This window comes from Oncorhynchus clarkii, chromosome 3 (assembly GCF_045791955.1).
Source record: "Oncorhynchus clarkii lewisi isolate Uvic-CL-2024 chromosome 3, UVic_Ocla_1.0, whole genome shotgun sequence".
NCBI lineage: Eukaryota > Metazoa > Chordata > Actinopteri > Salmoniformes > Salmonidae > Oncorhynchus > Oncorhynchus clarkii.
In genome coordinates, this window is record NC_092149.1 from 20,256,448 (window position 1) to 20,275,604 (window position 19,157).

The 19,157-nt window shown below is 42.8% G+C and overlaps 2 protein-coding genes across 3 annotated transcripts in view; both read left to right on the forward strand.

Moving 5' to 3' along the window:
- The first annotated feature begins 7,911 nt into the window (after positions 1 to 7,911).
- On the forward strand, positions 7,912 to 11,871 carry LOC139390664 (rRNA 2'-O-methyltransferase fibrillarin-like). Its single transcript, XM_071137940.1, has 8 exons — positions 7,912 to 8,096; positions 8,961 to 9,098; positions 9,323 to 9,460; positions 9,638 to 9,903; positions 10,056 to 10,188; positions 10,277 to 10,389; positions 10,609 to 10,754; positions 11,377 to 11,871. Exons 1-8 carry the CDS (start codon positions 8,087 to 8,089, stop codon positions 11,399 to 11,401), a joined length of 969 nt encoding a protein of 322 aa, XP_070994041.1. The 5' UTR covers positions 7,912 to 8,086; the 3' UTR covers positions 11,402 to 11,871.
- Positions 11,872 to 13,199: 1,328 nt separating this feature from the next.
- The window catches only part of LOC139390673 (dual specificity tyrosine-phosphorylation-regulated kinase 1B-like), a 78,573-nt gene continuing 72,615 nt past the window's right edge, over positions 13,200 to 19,157 (forward strand). Inside the window, exon 1 of one of the 2 annotated variants that reach the window (XM_071137998.1) lies at positions 13,200 to 13,932. The gene's annotated coding sequence lies outside the window, so the exon portion shown is untranslated. The remainder of the gene's footprint in view (positions 13,933 to 19,157) is intronic. The other variant, XM_071137989.1, reaches the window with a different exon arrangement.

The following is a 19,157-nucleotide window of genomic DNA, read 5'->3' on the forward strand; positions in this document are numbered from 1 at the left end:
GAATAGGTACACAAAGGTAGAAATATGCAATATCCCACTTTTGCATATTATTGTAATGAGTTCCGCCCCTAAACAAGGCCACATATGTTTTGTCCTGACCAGACCAAATCTGAAACAATCATAGATTTCTATGCTTTGCAAGTTTGGACATTACAGTACAGCAAAGTAGAGCACACTAGAGTACAGCACAGTAGAGTTTGTGCTCTACTGTACTCTACTGTATTCCTAAAAACATGTTTTTGCTTTGTCATTATGGGGTATTGTGTGTAGATTGATGAGGAAAAAAATATTTTGTCAATTTTAGAATAAGGCTGTAACGTAACCAAATGTGGAAAAAGTCAAAAGGTCTGAATACTTTCCGAATGCACTGTATGCATTTCTGTATACATCTGTCCCTTCTTTGGACACTGTTAACAAACCTCCAAACGAGCTTCAATGCCATACAACACTCCTTCTGTGGCCTCCAATTGCTATTAAATGCAAGTAATACTAAATGTATGCTCTTCAACCGATTGCTACCCGCATCCGCCCGACTAGCATCACTACTCTGGATGGTTCTGACTTGGAATATGTGGACAACTACAAATACGTAGGTGTCTGGTTAGACTGTAAACTCTCCTTCCAGACTCACAGTAAGCATCTCCAATCCAAAATTAAATCTAGAATTGACTTCCTATTTCGCAACAAAGCCTCCTTCACTCATGTTGCCAAACATACCCTCGTAAAACTGACTATCCTACCGATCCTTGACTTTGGCGATGTCATTTACAAAATATCCTCCAACACTCTACTCAGCAAACTGGATGTAGTCTTTCACAGTGCCATCCGTTTTGTCACCAAAGCCCCATATACTACCCACCACTGCGACCTGTATTCTCTCGTTGGCTGGCCCTCGCTACATATTCAATGCCAAACCCACTGGATCCAGGTCATCTATAAGTCTTTGCTAGGTAAAACTCTGCCTTATCTCAGATCACTGGTCACCATAGCAACACCCACCCATAGCACGCGCTCCAGCAGGTGTATCTCACTGGTCATCCCCAAAGCCAACACCTCCTTTGGAGGCCTTTCCTTCCAGTTCTCTGCTGTCAATGACTGGAACGAAATGCAAAAATCACTGAAGCTGGAGTCTTATATCTCCCTCTCCGACTTTCAGCATCAGCTGTCAGAGCAGCAAACTGAGAATTGCACCTGTACACAGCCAATGTGTAAATAGCACACCCAACTACCTCATCCCCATATTGTTATTTATCTTTTTTGCTCTATTACACCCCAGTATCTCTACTTGCACATCATCATCTGCACATCTATCACTCCAGTGTTAATGCTAAATTGTAATTATTTCACCTCTATGGCCTATTTATTGCCTTACCTCCCTAATCTTCTACATTTGCACACACTATAAATAGATTTTTCTATTGTGTTATTGACTGTACGTTTGTTGATCCCATGTGTAACTCTGTGTTGTTTTTATCGCACTGCTTTGCTTTATCTTGGCCAGGTTGCAGTTGTAAATGAGAACTTGTTTTCAACTAGCCTACCTGGTTAAATAAAAAATGAATAAATGTGATTTGATAGGTGACAGCAAAATCCAAGCTGGCTTCCCTTGACACTTTTTTTTAGGTGCACCAGGACCATTCACAGTTGAGCTCACAGTTTAGCTCAACACTGATTAGCTAATTTGTTCAACTTTATTTATCAAGGGAGGTCAAATGCTTGCTGGCTTCCCTTGCATTTAATTCAGCAACAATGTCATACTCGTTTGGACCAGACAGCATCAGATAGGTGGGCTACACGTAGAGAGACAGAGGGGCACTGTTTCGCTCACTCAGATGCTTTCTCCGATGAGATACATTCAGCCAGCCTCTTGCGAATTGAAGGAAAATTCTGAAACACAGAGAGACGAAAGATATATTACTTTATGTGTTCTTGTTTTTTTTCTTGGTCAAATTTTTTGGGAAGCCTGGCTTCTCTTGGTACCAATGAATGGGTGAACACACCTATAGAGTGGGGTTCAAATTTGTATATATTCATTTTTTTTAAATTATTAAACAGTAACATGCAAAACACAAAAAAACAGAAGAGCCAGAGGGATTACACAAAGAAATAAGGAAAAGGAAAAAATATAAATAATAATAATACAAATCCACATTATACCAAATGAAATAGACATGTAGCGAATATATTTATTTAGACATTTTGTTTTGCATTCGTTTTAATGATTCCGGATAGATTTGCAAATCAGATTTTTTTAAATGAAAAAGGCCATTTTTCTTAATACATTTTGATTTGTGTATGAAAAATGTTCCTAGTAAAATAAAGAGATTTATGAAATACTGACGTTCAATTCTGGGGTCTGTGTTGTAAAATAATGTCAAACTTAGATATTTCAATGGTTGTATGCATTTTGTTGCCAAGATATAGTTTCACATCAGTCCAGAACACCTCACTATGTAAACAATTACAAAATAAGTGTTCAATAGATTCAGTTTCTAGTTCACAAAAACTGCATTCACTGGTAACATCATGTATATACACTGCTCAAAAAAATAAAGGGAACACTTAAACAACACAATGTAACTCCAAGTCAATCCCACTTCTGTGAAATCAAACTGTCCACTTAGGAAGCAACACTGATTGACAATACATTTCACATGCTGTTGTGCAAATGGAATAGACAACAGGTGGAAATTATAGGCAATTAGCAAGACACCCTCAATAAAGGAGTGGTTCTGCAGGTGGTAACCACAGACCACTTCTCAGTTCCTATGCTTCCTGGCTGATGTTTTGGTCACTTTTGAATGCTGGCGGTGCTTTCACTCTAGTGGTAGCATGAGACGGAGTCTACAACCCACACAAGTGGCTCAGGTAGTGCAGCTCATCCAGGATGGCACATCAATGCGAGATGTGGCAAGAAGGTTTGCTGTGTCTGTCAGCGTAGTGTCCAGAGCATGGAGGCGCTACCAGGAGACAGGCCAGTACATCAGGAGACGTGGAGGAGGCCGTAGGAGGGCAACAACCCAGCAGCAGGACCGCTACCTCCTCCTTTGTGCAAGGAGGAGCAGGAGGAGCACTGCCAGAGCCCTGCAAAATGACCTCCAGCAGGCCACAAATGTGCATGTGTCTGCTCAAACGGTCAGAAACTGACTCCATGAGGGTGTTATGAGGGCCCGACGTCCACAGGTGGGGGTTGTGCTTACAGCCCAACACCGTGCAGGACGTTTGGCATTTGCCAGAGAACACCAAGATTGGCAAATTCGTCACTGGCGCCCTGTGCTCTTCACAGATGAAAGCAGGTTCACACTGAGCACGTGACAGACGTGACAGAGTCTGGAGACGCCGTGGAGAACGTTCTGCTGCCTGCAACATCCTCCAGCATGACCGGTTTGGCGGTGGGTCAGTCATGGTGTGGGGTGGCATTTCTTTGGGGGGCCGCACAGCCCTCCATGTTTCTCGCCAGAGGTAGCCTGACTGTCATTAGGTATCGAGATGAGATCCTCAGACCCCTTGTGAGAACATATGCTGGTGCGGTTGGCCCTGGGTTCCTCCTAATGCAAGACAATGCTAGACCTCATGTGGAGTGTGTCAGCAGTTCCTGCAGCAGTTCCTGCAAGAGGAAGGCATTGATGCTATGGACTGGCCCGCCCATTCCCCAGACCTGAATCCAATTGAGCACATCTGGGACATCATGTCTCGCTCCATCCACCAACGCCACGTTGCACCACAGACTGTCCAGGAGTTGGCGGATGCTTTAGTCCAGGTCTGGGAGGAGATCCCTCAGGAGACCATCTCAATAGGAGCATGCCCAGTGTAGTGTGGTTTTCCACTTTAATTTTGAGTGTGACTCCAAATCCAGACCTCCATGGGTTGATAAATTTGATTTCCATTGATAATTTTTGTGTGATTTTGTTGTCAGCACATTCAATTATGTAAAGAAAAAAGTATTTAATAAGAATATTTCATTCATTCAGATCTAGGATGTGTTATTTTAGTGTTCCCTTTATTTTTTTGAGCAGTGTATTTAGTTATTACACAGGCAGAATCTACGGACAATCTTAAAGAAGATTTCCTTTTGAGGGGCGCAGGTAGCCTAGTGGTTAGAGCGCTTGGCCAGTAATCGGAAGGTTGCTGGATGGAATCCCCGAGCTGACAAGATAAAAAATCTGTTGTTCTGCCCCTGAGCAAGGCAGTTAACCCACTGTTCCCCGGGCGTTGTGGATGTCGATTCGGAGGGGTTGGGTTAAATGCGGAAGACCCATTTCATTTGAAACCAATTTGTGTGGAGTGAGCCAAGCACGGCGCCAGTTTACATCAAACAATGAAGCCCAACAAAATATAGCAGAAGGAATAGAATTCCTGTAGAAAATATCCCTTAATAAATGATTGCTGAATTTCTTATCTAGTAAACCTATGCCATTTACCTGGATATCACTTACAATAGATGTTCCAAAATATGCATTATTCTGAAGTAAAGATTTTATCCCACTTTTCCATATGAAGTTGTACAATAGCCTATCTAAGGTGGATTTGGGAAAAAAGATAGCCCCTCAGCTTTGGGTAGAAGCACTCTCCCCCAAAGATTTAAATCCCTCCCTAACCATGAGGAGAATTTATTTCTGATAGATTCAGTTACAGGATTCAAATTAAGTGTTTCTGATCTGTTTCACCTCTCCACCCCCCTCCAGGTGTCGCCCATCTTCTCCATTTCCCCCAGTGTATATATATACCTGTGTTCTCTGTTGCTAGTTTGTTTTGTTCTTTATGTCTACCAGTTTTTTCCCCTTGCACCTGTCTTTTTCTAGTTCCTGTTTTCCCCTATTTTACCTGCTGTTCTGTACCTTGTCACACCACTCTGGATTATTGACCTCTGCCTGCCCTGACCCAAGACTGCCTACCTTTCTGTACCTCATGGACTCTGATCTGGATTACTGACCTCTGCCTCCCCTTGACCTGTCATTTTGCCTGATATTAAGATCATTCACAGCCTTAAGACTTTTGGTGATCATTACACTGAGGTAGGTTATAGTTTATTTTTCAGAGATGTTAATCTGCTGGATTGACAGCTCCTTTCAGAACAAACATCTCACATTTGGAAAGATATAATACCAAACAACCTCTCTCTCTGTGAGCAAGACAAATGAGCTGATTGTGGACGATAGGAAAAGGAGGGCCAAACAGGCCGCCTTTAATATCGACGGGACTGAAGTGGAGCGGGTCGAATGTTCCTTGGCGTCCACATCACCATCAAACTATCATGCTCCAAACACACCAAGACAGTTGTGAAGAGGGCACGGCAACACTTTTTCCACCTCAGGAGACTGAAAAGATTTGGCATGGGTCCCCAGATCCACAAAATGTTTTACAGATGCACCATCGAGAGCATCCTGACCGGTTGCATCCCCGCCTGGTATGGCAACTGCTCGGCATCTGACCATAAGGCGCTACAGAGGGTAGTGTGTACGGCCCAGCACATCACTGGGGCCAAGCTTCCTGATATCCTATATACCTATATACGAGGTGGTGTCAGAGGAAGGTGTAACGGATGTGAAACAGCTAGTTAGTCAGCGGTGGTGCGTGCTAAATAGCGTTTTAATCGGTGACGTCACTTGCTCTGAGACCTTGAAGTAGTGGTTCCCCTTGCTCTGCAAGGGCCGCGGCTTTTGTGGAGCGATGGGTAACGATGCTTCAAGGGTGACTGTTGTTGATGTGTGCAGAGGGTCCCTGGTTCGCGCCCGGGTATGGGCGAGGGGACGGTCTAAAGTTATACTGTTACAAAGGCACAAAAAATTGTCGGAACTAGAAGCACAAGCATTTCGCTACACTCGGATTAACATCTGCTAACCATGTGTATGTGACAAATAAAATTGTCAGACTCCAGTCACCCAAGTCATAGACTGTTCTCTCTGCTACCACACGGCAAGTGGAACCAGAGCGCCAAGTCCAAGACAAAAGGCTCCGTAACAGCTTCTTCCCCCATGCCACAAAACTGCTGAACAACTAATCAAATGGCCACCCGGACTATTTACATTTTAGAGAACTGCTTCACAATATCCATGACATGCGTCATGTGCCAGTTGGGAATATATTGATCTCTGGCCTAGAATGTCATGCCTTTAAATTGACTTTGATAAACTAAAGAGCATAATGTTTGAGATACTAACAAAAAATGTGAGATTGGACAACTTTGTATTCCACACAACTTTGTATTCCACACAATTTTCACCTAAAATGACATGCACAAATCTAGCTGCCTGTAGCTCAGGCCCTGAAGCAAGGATATGCATATTCTTGGTACCATTTGAAAGGAAACACTTTGCAGTTTGTGGAAATGTGAAAGGAATGTAGGAGAATATAACACATTAGATCTGGTAAAAGATAATACAAAGAAAGAACCAACTTTTTTTTGTACCATCTTTGAAATACAAGAGAAAGGCCATAATGTATTAATCCAGCCCAGGTTAAATGTAGATTTTGGCCACTATATGGCAGCAGTGTATGTGCAACGTTTTAGACTGATCCAATGAACCATTGCCATTCTGTTTACAATTTTGTATCAAGACTGCCCAAATGTGCCTAATTTGTTTATTAATAACTTTGTGTTCAAAACTGTGCACTCTCCTCAAACAATAGCATGGTATACTTTCACTGTAATAGTTACTTTAAATTGGATAGTGCCGTTAGATTAACAAGAAATTAAGCTTTCTGCCAATATCAGATATGTCTGTCCTGGGAAATGTTCTTGTTACTTACACCTCATGCTAATCGCATTAGCCTACGTTAGCTCAACCGTCCGGCAGGGGACCCACCAATCCTGAAGGTTTACCTTGATGATGTTCCATGACAGTTTGATACAGCTATTGCCACCATTATAAAGTTATAATAGCATCAACAAAAAAATGACCAAACTTGATGCTTAAGATAATCAAAGATAAAATTGTGACTTACGGTATCAAATGCTTTCTGACAATCCAACAGGGAAGTCATCCACTAGATCACAGTCCTCAACCAAATCTATCACCAGCCTCAGATGATTAGATATATGGTGCCCTTTCAGAAACCCTGATTGACATTCAGCAATCAGATCATTCAAACACGATTTTAACCTTTTCGCAAAGATTGAGGCTATAATTTTGTATTCGTTATCTAGGAGTGTGATTGGACACCAATAATAAAAAAAATCCTTGTGTGGTTTAGGTATAAGAGTAATAACCCATTGCTTCAGAGAGGCAGGTTTATAACCTCATTGTTCAAGTAAAAATGGTGCTATTTTGTCAGAGAAAGTTTTGTAAAATTCAGAGGTTAATCCATCTCAACCCAGAGATTTTTTAATTGAGCAACCCCATATTGGATGTCCATAATGGATAAATCTTGACATCAAGACCGATTGGATTCTTCACTGAGTTAACATTCTCTATAAAATCAAGGAGATCCTTAGTCACTCAAACTGTTATCGAAGGAGTAAAGATTATCTTAATTTAGTGGTAAAGTCTGATAACTCTATCCCCAGTAATCTTACATTTCCGGAGTGTGTTGAGTTCCCTCTCCTCTTTTCCAAATGAAAGTATCTGCTGTTCTTTTCAAGCCATTATTTTCTGGATCTTATAGAGGCTCCTCTAGCTTTTTCCTCATAAAATCTAGTTGATTCTGTAAATCATTCAATTTAGCTTTCTAATTAAGATCAAGCTTCTTAGAGAGCTCAGCTACCTCACATTTTCTTAAACCAAGCCGTTTAGTAGTAGTACAGGCTGAGCAGATTTTTAATTTAAGCAGTTCCCAATAGAGTATTTCGTATCATCATTACTGCACATTATTAGTCAGCCATTTGACTTTATGATCCGTCAGGACTGCAGGCAGTATTTTTTTTAACTCTGTGGTCTTGGGCTCAAGACTAGAAAGTCCGAAATTACTGACACCCTTGAAAAAGATGAGCGCCCAGACCGTGGTGTATCATGGGAAGGAGGAGTCTGATGACGCATGGCCACATTGCTAGGTAGTGTGTGCTGCGTGTTCAGAAGAGGAAGATAGAGAAGACCGAGCAAAACAATTTCGAGCAGTTTTAGATTGAGAGCACAGCAATTTACCAAATATGACACCAGGTAAGTTTATTTGACCAATTGAGTAGACGGGGATACATAATGTAAATGCCCGTAAGTCTTACTATTATGAAGGCCACATTTTATTGTGAAGTTTCATCTTCCGGCCTGGTGTTGCGAGCAGTAACGTTAGCCATGACTTCTCTCACACAACTTGGGACAAGTAAATAGTGCATGTAGCTAACTATACAGTTACACGTACGACGTGTTTGTGTTCAATTTCATTATTGATCATTAATATTAAAGTGTTTGGACTGTCTTTGCTGCTTCTGTGATTTAATGCACATTTTTCGCAATGGTACAGCCCGCATGGCACAAACTAAACACGTGTTCATACGCACTAACGTTAGCTAATTAGCTTTCAAGCAATCTATGTAGTTATGGTTCACACCCAACACACCTATTCTTGTTATTTTGCCTGAAAACGTGATTTTGATTTGAGTGCCTAGCCAAATATCGGTCAAACGTTATTGGCACACGTGCCCGCAACATGCTAGCATTGGTAACCAGGTCACTAACTAGCCCATTGCATTATCTATATTCATTGCCGGCCGTGTCATGCTGGTTACCCATTATCTTTGGTTTACCACTCAAGCTCAAATGCAGTCTTCTAGTTTGCTGGCAAACTTAACACCTAGACATTCAAAAATATTGAATATCCTATTCCATTTCCAAGTTCTTTGTAGCCCTTTGAACCGCTATTAGGGTATCAATTCCACCATGCATTAGTTGTTGGCATCTATGATTCTATAAGTAATCTATACTATAACATGTACCATCAATCTGAAGCATCTCATTCATTTGTTTGCACCATGTCATGTGCCATACATTTGAAGGTTAATCTAAAAAAAAATCATATTCTTTAAGGATTCAGTCCCCGGGGTGGTGATCGAGGAGGCAGAGGAGGCTTCCGGGGAAGAGGAAGCTTTGGAGACAGAGGTGGTGGACGGGGGGGTTTTGGAGATAGAGGCGGACGAGGAGGATTCAGAGGCAGAGGTGCTGGTGGTAAGTCAAACATAGCTAGATTTTATTTTACGTTATAGGTACATGCCTGTTCCGTCTTGTGTAAGTTTACCTAGCTGACGAGCATTATCACATTTGAGGTCACAAGACAACCTAATGTGACTTAACACATCAAGTTTTGTGCAATTGCCATGGATGAAAGTTGTTTACTGCACATGGTTAATTTGTGCACAAACTGGACATTACTTGTTATTTCCCTGTTACAGGAGGTGGATTTAGGTCTCCAAGCGGCGAGGGTGGCTTCAGAGGCCGTGGAGGTGGTCGTGGCACCCCCAGGGGTAGAGGTGGACGTGGCGGCTTCGGGGCTGGCAGGAAAGTCACTGTGGAGCCTCATAGACATGAAGGTGAGTGGAAAAGTTGGAGCTGTGCAATACAAGCTGTCTCCATCAGAGGCCTGTAGTTGCACTATTGTTTGTTGTTCAGCAGCACCCGCTCTGTGCAAAATGTTTCTTCTGAACTGTAAACTTCCCAATATATTGGAGTGTTGTAATTTCATACGTCTCCATTTTTCCCACCCTCAGGAGTGTTCATCTGCCGTGGTAAGGAAGATGCCCTGGTGACAAAGAACATGGTGATTGGAGAGTCCGTGTATGGAGAAAAAAGGATGAATGTCGAGGAAGGAGAAACGAAGATTGAGTACAGAGCGTGGAACCCTTTCCGGTCAAAGCTGGCAGCAGCCATCTTGGGAGGAGTTGATCAGATCCACATCAAACCTGGCTCGAAGGTCATGTACCTGGGTGCCGCATCAGGGACGACAGTGTCCCATGTGTCAGACATCGTTGGACCTGTGAGTATATTTTCTTCCCACATAATCAGAACTGTCATTGGTTTAGTTGGGCTACTCGATAATGGTCTTGTTTAGAACAATTAACTTCTATCACAATGAAGTGTGGTCCTTTACCCCTGTACATGTAATGAGACTTTTCCTCTGTTTTGCAGGAGGGTCTTGTGTATGCTGTGGAGTTCTCTCACAGGTCAGGACGTGATCTGCTCAATGTTGCCAAAAAGAGAACCAACATCATTCCCATCATTGAGGATGCCCGGCATCCACACAAATACCGCATGCTTGTTGGTAAGTCATCAAAATCATACACTGATGCGAAAATACTGTGGAAGTTTATGTATATTTTACAGGCTCTGGCTGTACCCTCTTTGTGCAGGCATGGTAGATGTCATCTTCGCTGATGTGGCCCAGCCTGATCAGACCAGAATTGTTGCACTCAACGCTCACAATTTCCTTAAGAACGGAGGGCACTTTGTCATCTCAATCAAGGTAAAACATTGAGACTGTTCAAAAACGGTGTTATTCAGAGTTAGTTGTGCCATCTTCTGGAATACTATTCTTAAGCAGGCAAACTAAGATATTAGACGTTGAACATTTTGCATTGAACTGCAAAGCTTTTGATTTTAGGAGCAACCTAGATTGCTGTTACTGGGGGCCAGTGCCTCAGTTGCGGTGGGATTAAAGTACGTTTGTCTCGTCTCCCTCCAGGCAAACTGCATTGATTCAACGGCAGCACCGGAGGCTGTGTTTGCTGCGGAGGTGAAGAAGATGGGCTCGGAAAACATGAAGCCCCAGGAGCAGCTGACATTGGAGCCGTATGAGAGAGATCACGCCATCGTAGTAGGAATCTACAGGTGAGGAAATGCTTGTTTCTAAATATACATGGGTCACGTTAATGAAATAATAACGCGTAACAAGTATCTTGCTGCGTTTTGTAAACGTTGATCTAAAATACTGCTTATTGCAATTTTCTGCTCAGACTAATTTTGTTTCAGTTGCACTTTTCCACTCGGGATGACATATTCAGACAGTGTTTTGGCTGATGTGTAGCTACTTTCCTCCGGTACTTTTCTTGGCGTAGCCTACCTTTCTCTGGTAAAAATGCAAGATAAACGTCAAGCAAAACATTAGGAAATGTAGCTGGCTAACTTATTTCTATGATAAACATAGCAAAAAATATCTTGCCTTTTCATTGTAAGCACATTTACTTGCGTGGCTACTAGCCAAATAGCATTGCACTTCTGTTGTCTGATGAATTAAGCTATTTTGCGCCGAATGTGTTGCGTTAATATATTTTCTGTGATGGAAAACTATAGCTGCATGCCCCTAGTCACTATTGAAGCAACAAACAAAACTCACTAAATTTAAAATGCTGATTTTTGTATATGGTCTGCATTTAGAAAATTCTGACATGACCACCATGTAAAATGTATTTTGTCTTTATAGTATGAATTCATCAAATATTCCTTCCTACAGACCTGCTCCCAAGAATAAGAAGTGAACTGGCCCTTAGCAGCTGTGGCATAGTGACTTTTTTTGTGGATCCACCTCTGCCATGGGGGGGTGCTCAGCACTGGGATTTAGCAAGGCACTGATTGGACCCCCACATGCTTACACCCATATCCAAACTGACCATTTTGGTATTCCTGTCTCCAGAGCTTGGACGGTTTAGAAGTACATATGTTTTTTTGGGGTCTGGGGAGAGGGTGTCAGGGTGGAATTCACGTCGCTAATTAACTCTGTAGTGCCATGTAAAGTAGTGTACAGAGGGAAAGCCTGATATATTGATTTAACTTCGTTTTTTGTTCAAATTCATTTGAAATCTAATGCTTGTAAAGAACTGTTTCAGTTTATCATTTATATTTTCCCCTTGATGTTAAAACAAGACTGGCTTACACCTATGTATGTTTCACTTTGACTTAAATGTGATTTTGTACCTTGACTTTTTTATTAAAACAGTATGTGATTGTATATTTTATTTAGTTCTGTGCTTTTAAGACATGGTCAGAGGAACAATATGTTGTCATAAGTAATGGTCACTCAGAACTATACTGAACAGAAATCTAAGCACAAGTTGAGGGAGTGTGCAATTGGCATGCTGACTGCAGGAATGTCCACCAGCTGTTGCCAGGGTATTGAATGGTCATTCTCTACCATAAGCTGCCTCAATGTTTTAGAGAATTGAGCAAGTATGTCCGGTCTCACAACTGCAGACCACGTGTACCCAGGACCTCTACCCTGGCTTCCTCACCTGCGGGATCAGCTGAGGAGCATATCTGTCTGTAATAAAGCCCCTTTGTTGGGGGAACATGTTCTGATTAGCTGGGCCTGGCTAATGAGTGGGCCTAAACCCACCCATGGCTGTGCCCCTGCTCAGTCCTGTGAAATCCATTGATTAGGGCTGAATTAATTTCAGTTAATTTAACTAACTCGCTAAAATTGAATGTAGCGTTTATTTTTGTTCAGTGTAGTTTGATATGGGTTAACTTCATGCGAACGCGCTTCTGAATAATATCGAAATTATATTCACCGTTACCAAATGACGGTTTCTAACCGTGCTGGTGACTAACTGCTATAGTGGTACTTAAACAGAACAGACACGCCGATTGTCAGCTCGTGCGACAAAATACAATTTTCACCCCAGTGGTGACCGCCGCCATTTTGAGTGAGTGAATGACCATACAGATTGGTCAATGGTTTTCGTCAACGCGCGAAAGAGGCGGGTAATTTGAACATGATTGATGGTTAGCCGATGCGATATGATTAACTGATAACTAGTTGGGTGCCGATAGTTCTTCAGAAAATTGGGTAACTTTATACAGTTAAGCACATGTTTGAACTAGGTGCTATTTCTAATTTACCAATATTAAGAGCATATGTAACGGCATGTCCATGAATCTAAATGTACTCATTTAGCTTGTTCGTTAAGGTGCTAACCGTATTGGTGATAACGTCAAGGTTGGCTGTTGTTCAGGAAACATGCACGAGCTTGCTATCTATGTTACGGCTAGCTAGCAACGTTGGCTTGGTAACTACCTTAGCTAACACCCTATAATCACATTTAAAACCAGTTTAAATGCCGAGGTAGTTTGTATAAAAATATATTACCGCTGCGTTAGATTGTGAACAGGCTTTCCATGTGATGTTTAAATTCACACCAAGGGTGGTAGTAGTTTGACTGTCGCAGGTTTGTTTTGGCGGCCATTTTGTAGGGGGAATGCAACTCAAACAGGCGGGGACGAGCTTCGTGTCGAGTGCGCGCTTTTCGTGCAGACCCTCATCTAAGCGATAGCTAGTGCAGTCTGTGGTGTGATCGAGATTAACCGCCAGAGAGGGGGGGTCCCTTGCGAATGCATATCGCTAGTTATAGCGGTGCACCGGAAATACCCCACATTTATTTTAATCGTTTATTTTTTTTATTTAAACACTCATCCCCTCCACCTTTCCGTTCACCACAACATGCAACACGTAGTTGGATATTAGTAGTAACTGTTACAGTGAAAGCTAGCTAGTTAGCCAGCTAACGTTAGCTAGCCTCCCAGACTCAACAGCTACGATAAACCCAACGTTGCCAGTTTGCTACATGGTTTCCTGAGTGAAAATAGAGGCCACGAAAGAATCAACCATCAACGGCGAGATACGGTCTATTTTGGATGACAACCTAGCCATTGCCATGCTACCCCAAGCGGTACCACATATGTTACCTGTGAACTGTTCAATTAGCTAGCTTGCACTGCGCCGGGCGGACGGTGCCGAACCTCCGAGTTCATCCTGCGCTCTTGCTGGACTGCGCTTTGGAGACTAACCTCACTGAAGACCCGAGTTTTGACGGGGATTTATTGCAAAAACGACACTACCCTCTCGTTATTAGAATATCTCACCCATCAGAGGGGTGACAGTTTGGGGGTGGGGGGGGAATTGGTTTGCCGGTTGTTATTTTGCCCGGTACCTGTGGTGGAGGCTAGGACGGAGGGAGAGAGGGAATGCTGATAATGGCTGCTCCGGGAAGCTGGAAACGAACCGCCGCCTGAGGTAAGAGATAAGCTTGGTTTATTCACTCACTGGGTTTTAACTCATTTGTTGTGAAGATGCCGTTTTTGTCATCAGTCGTTATGTGTTTGAAGAAGACCATGATGATAAACTGACATCCATACAAACAGCACCTTCTGTACCCTCCCATGTCCTCCAACCTCAGCATCAATATGCCATTTTCAATCACAATGGTGCTAGTTAATTGTACAGGACATTCACTTGGCTTGTAACATTATTTATCGATTCGTACACGTTGTGGACAATTTAGCTAGTAGCTACATTTTCCCCGTAGTGATGCCTTGCAATGTAGATCATCAACGTTGGTTGTGATTCGCCATGATGGAAAACTGCGATAGACAGCTACAATGTATCCGAGGCTAGTTCAGACTATCCTTTAACATCTTTTAGAAATCACATTCTCAGTTGCAATGTAGGAATGACGTAGGATTATCAGAAGTCACCCTGCCCAGTAGTCTCAATATTAGTATGGGCAGTGTTGGCCATGTAAGCTGTCGATGAGCATGCCTCATCATGGACTTATTACGATTTGATGTATGACTGGGATATCCTCCCTTTTCAATGCATCACACAGCCACTGTTCCTACTCGTGGTAAAATTGAGAAATGATGGATGCCATATTCTAAATCACTCTGGCCTAATTTTATCTGCAGTGTTTTCTTTAACTAGCCAATGCAAATATTTTGAAGAGAATGCCCAAAAGCCACTGCATCGCTGCATTTTAGAATTCACAGCAAGACAGTGAGGAAGGGTATTGTAATCTCTGAAGGCTGTGGATGGTGATTCAAGAAAAAAGAATGTCATAATTATATATGTTTTGATTTCGGTATGAAGGATGACATTACAACCCTTGGATCTTCATACGTTCACACATGTGTGAATTGGGAGTGACATGCAGTTTCTGATGAAATTGCCACCTAAGACTATGAAAAGCAGTCTGTTATAGTGCATTTGTTGGAGTATATTTTCCATTTTGAATAACCTTTGTCGCAAAGTCATACCCTGGATAAATCTCAGTGCCTTGATTTCCATGTAGCATTATGAGCAAGCCCTTGCTGTGGTGCTGAAGTAGAAATGCCGGTTCAAAATGGATTCACTTTCCCCTGTCCTTACCATGTTGTCTTCATTCTCTTACTGTTACCACTGCACCGAAGTGAAACAGTTATTACACGTTAATGCATATGTCGTTAAGATTTGTACGCCATCAGAATTTGATGTATTTTGATCTTAATGAATGTATCCCTCATCCACGTCCATCGTTTGTTAACCCTAACCAGAAAAATCATTCCCCCGTTAGTTTTAGGTGAAAGTTTGGGTGCAGTTTGTCATTGTCTCTAAGCTACCGAGTCATGATTCTTTCTTGTAGTTTTGCATGTCCTCATACATTTGGAGCATTCAAATGGATGATTATCAGTAAATGCTGTATTTCCAAGTTGCATGGATGATTTCCATTTAGCATTCTGAACCACATTATGAGCATTTGACTGCATGTGACAATGACACATTTATTTGTTCAAAAGCTTTGCTGAATACTCAGTTGTGATACATTCTCTTGCCAATATATTGAAATACCAATTTGAAATGTGCATTACATCCTTCCATACCATAGCTCCATGTTGTAGGCCTGTACACCCCCCTCTCTAGTTCTCTTTCCCTCTCAATTTGGGGTGAGAGAAAAGCTCTGTTCAAGATTTATTTTGGTACCGGTAGCAGAGTGACACGCTGTTGTGAATGGACTGACTGACTGACTAACTTCATTGTATCGAACCTTGACATAACTGAAGTGCAGCAAGTTGGTGTTGACTGGTCACCAAAATACTGACTGTGTGAAGAGGTGTTGTTTTATGTGTCAGTCAAGCTGTGTGTTTGTGGGAGTGTGATTCCGGGATTATGAGATGCATGTTGCAAATATGTATTAGAGCTCATGAGCACTTGGTCCAGTCAAAGGGCATGCCGCTGTTTTACCGGTGAGCATGTGTGAAAAGTTTGTGCTGGCATTTGCAGGTGCAAGTCAGTGAGTGTGCGTGTCTTGAAGCCTAGTAGGGATCATTATGATGGTGGGGGTGGTTGTCTGTAATTTGGACTCTTACTTGAATCTAGTAACTTTAACCTAGGTAGTAGCTTGGCCCCCCACTCCCTTCCCATGCTCTTTTTCTGGTGACCCTGGCACTGGTGAGGTAACCTATCGCTTGTTTGTCTTTGGAGAGACCACTTGAGGGGGCCTTCCCCATTCATCTATTGATTTAAACCTGAGTTTGATAGCTTAGGGAGGGGAAGCAGGGGATACCCACTCGCACACAAGTTCATAGTTCCCCACCTCCCACGCCTAGCGTTTACATGGTGGAAAACTTCATTTACAGCGTAAGCAGTGTCTTGCCTGTTACAGAGAAGGCAGAGTCCATAGCCCACGGTTTTCGAGGCAGTACCCTTTGAGCACATGCCCTTAAAGTGTGTTACAGGGGGACTGGAAGGAAACAGGTTCAGTGAGTTTACTCTAGAGTGAAAGTTTGCTCGTGGGCTTTAGTAGGGCCTGGAACGCTACTCGGACTGGGGTTGATTGAACTGCAGCCTGTCAGTCCCTTATTAAACCTGCCCAACACGCCTTTCCCTCTCCTCTTCTCTCTTCTATTCCTGTCCATCAGTCCCAATGTGACTTTGTCCTCAGTGTCTCTATCTCTCTCTGAGAGGACAACCCCACCCCACTTCTCAGCCCTCTAAAAGTACATTTGATTTTGATCTGGCTCTGAATGAACCCATTTCCTGATGCACAGCAACTTCACTACCTCATCAGTACTCAAGTTGCCCACGTGCGGTTTTTCCCCTAATATCACCCTCATCTCAGCCTAGATATGTTGCCCTGTATCTTATCTTCAATTAGTTTCTATCAAAAATTTTGTTTTTGGGTGCCACTGGATACTGATTTTGGGGCCTTCAGTGTCCATCTGAAGATACAATCTGGGGGACACACTGGTGAGTTTACCAGTACGTTCAATGATGCTCTCTTGGTTACAGACTATATGCTTGCAACCTTTGGTTCATTACCACCCCACCTTGACTGGCACGTGTCTCAGCGAAGTTTGAGTTTCAAGACTGGGCTACCTGCACAATGTAACCACATAGTTGGCTACTAAACCTCTCCTTCTTTAGCCAATTCAACATCTGATCATGTCTGATCAGCTTTGTGTTCTTAGAATTGTGTTTATAACTCTCAGAACCTCTAAGGTAATGTTATGGAAACTAGAAAATGTTGAATGTGAGAGAAGGCAAAGGACATTCCATATGCTAGGTCAGTCAGTAAAATCTGCATCAAGTGAATGGCTAGATCAATTTGCAATGGAGGAATGCTTGGAATGGATTCGATCAATGGCATCGCATGTACATTTGTCATCAGTCATTTAAGTGAGCGAGCATAGCGATCATAATTACATGTAACGATTCAAAGAGGAATCAACTCATGTATTAACTACAGTGATTAGCATACTAATACATTTTTTCCATCTAGTTTTGAACTATAACTATTGGGGAAAGCACAGCATCTAAAAAACCGAAGGACACAACTGTAATCCCACAGTTCCAATTTCTCCCCTTGCTGTAGCCAGAAGCAACCAGGCAAGCTTCAAGAAACCGACAACCTTTCCTCTCCCCCTTCTCTCCTTCCATTTAACCCATATCCTCCTTTTCAGGATAGCTTTTTTTCTTGAACAGATGTGAATCAAAGTATATTTCATGAACTGAGGTGAGGGTTGTCATCTATAAATCAATCATGATACCCACCAAGTCAGAATTAAAGCCCAGCCTTGTGGTACAGACCAGTAACTGAAGTGGAAATGCTCAGTCTGTTTGAAAACTAGTGCGTCTCTTCTAGGTTAATTGACAGCTGCAGACAAGACCACTGAGTAGTTGATTGGTGTTTACTATACAGTACCAGTCAAAAGTTTGGACACATCTACCCATGCCAAGGTTTTTCTTTATTTTTTACTATTTTCTACATTGTAGAATGATAGTGAAGACATCAAAACTATGAATGAACACATATGGAATCATATAAACTCAGCAAAAAAAGAAAGTCCTCTCTCTGTCAACTGCGTTTATTCTCAGCAAACTTAACGTGTAAATAGTTGTATGAACATAAGATTCAACAACTGAGACATAAACTGAACAAGTTCCCCAGACATGTGACTAACAGAAATGGAATAATGTGTCCCTGAACAAAGGGTGGTCAAAATCAAAAGTAACAGTCCGTATCTGGTGTGGCCACCAGCTGCATTAAGTACTGCAGTGCATCTCCTCATGGACTGCATGAGATTTGCCAGTTTTGCTGTGAGATGTTACCCCACTCTTCCACCAAGGCACCTGTAAGTTCCCAGACATTTCTGGGTGGAATGGCCCTAGCCCTCATCCTGCGATCCAACAGGTCCCAGACGTGTTCAATGGGATTGAGATGCGGGCTATTCGCTGGCCATGGCAGAACCCTGGCATTCCTGTCTTGCAGGAAATCACGCACAGAACGAGCAGTATTGCTGGTGGCATGTCAGGATGAGCCTGCAGGAAGGGCACCACATGAAGGAGGAGAATGTCTTCCTTGTAACGACTGTGTTGAGATTGCCTGCAATGACAACAAGCTCAGTCCGATGAAGCTGTGACACACCGCCCCAGACTACGCCCCAGATCACCGCCAAATCGATCCCGCTCCAGAGTACAGGCCTCGGTTTAATGCTAATTTCTTTGACAATAAACGCGAACCCGACCATCACACGTGGTGAGAGAAAACGGCAACTCGTCAGTGAAGAGCACTTTTTGGTCCAGCGACGGTGGGTTTGTGCCCATAGGCGACGTTGTTGCCGGTGATGTCTGGTGAGGACCTGCCTACAACAGGCCTACAAGCCCTCAGTCCAGCCTCTCTCAGCCTATTGTGGACAGTCTGAGCACTGATGGAGGGATTGTGCGTTCCTGGTGTATCTTGGGCAGTTGTTGTTGCCATCCTGTATCTGTCCCGCAAGTGTGCTGTTCGGATGTTCTGATCCTGTGCAGGTGTTGTTACACGTGATCTGCCACTGCGAGGACGATCGGCTGTCCATCCTGTCTCCCTGTAGCGCTGTCTTAAGCGTCTCACAGTACAGACATTGCAATTTATTGCCCTGGCCACATCTGCAGTCCTCATGCCTCCTTGCAGCATGCCTAAGGCACATTCACACAGATGGGCAGGG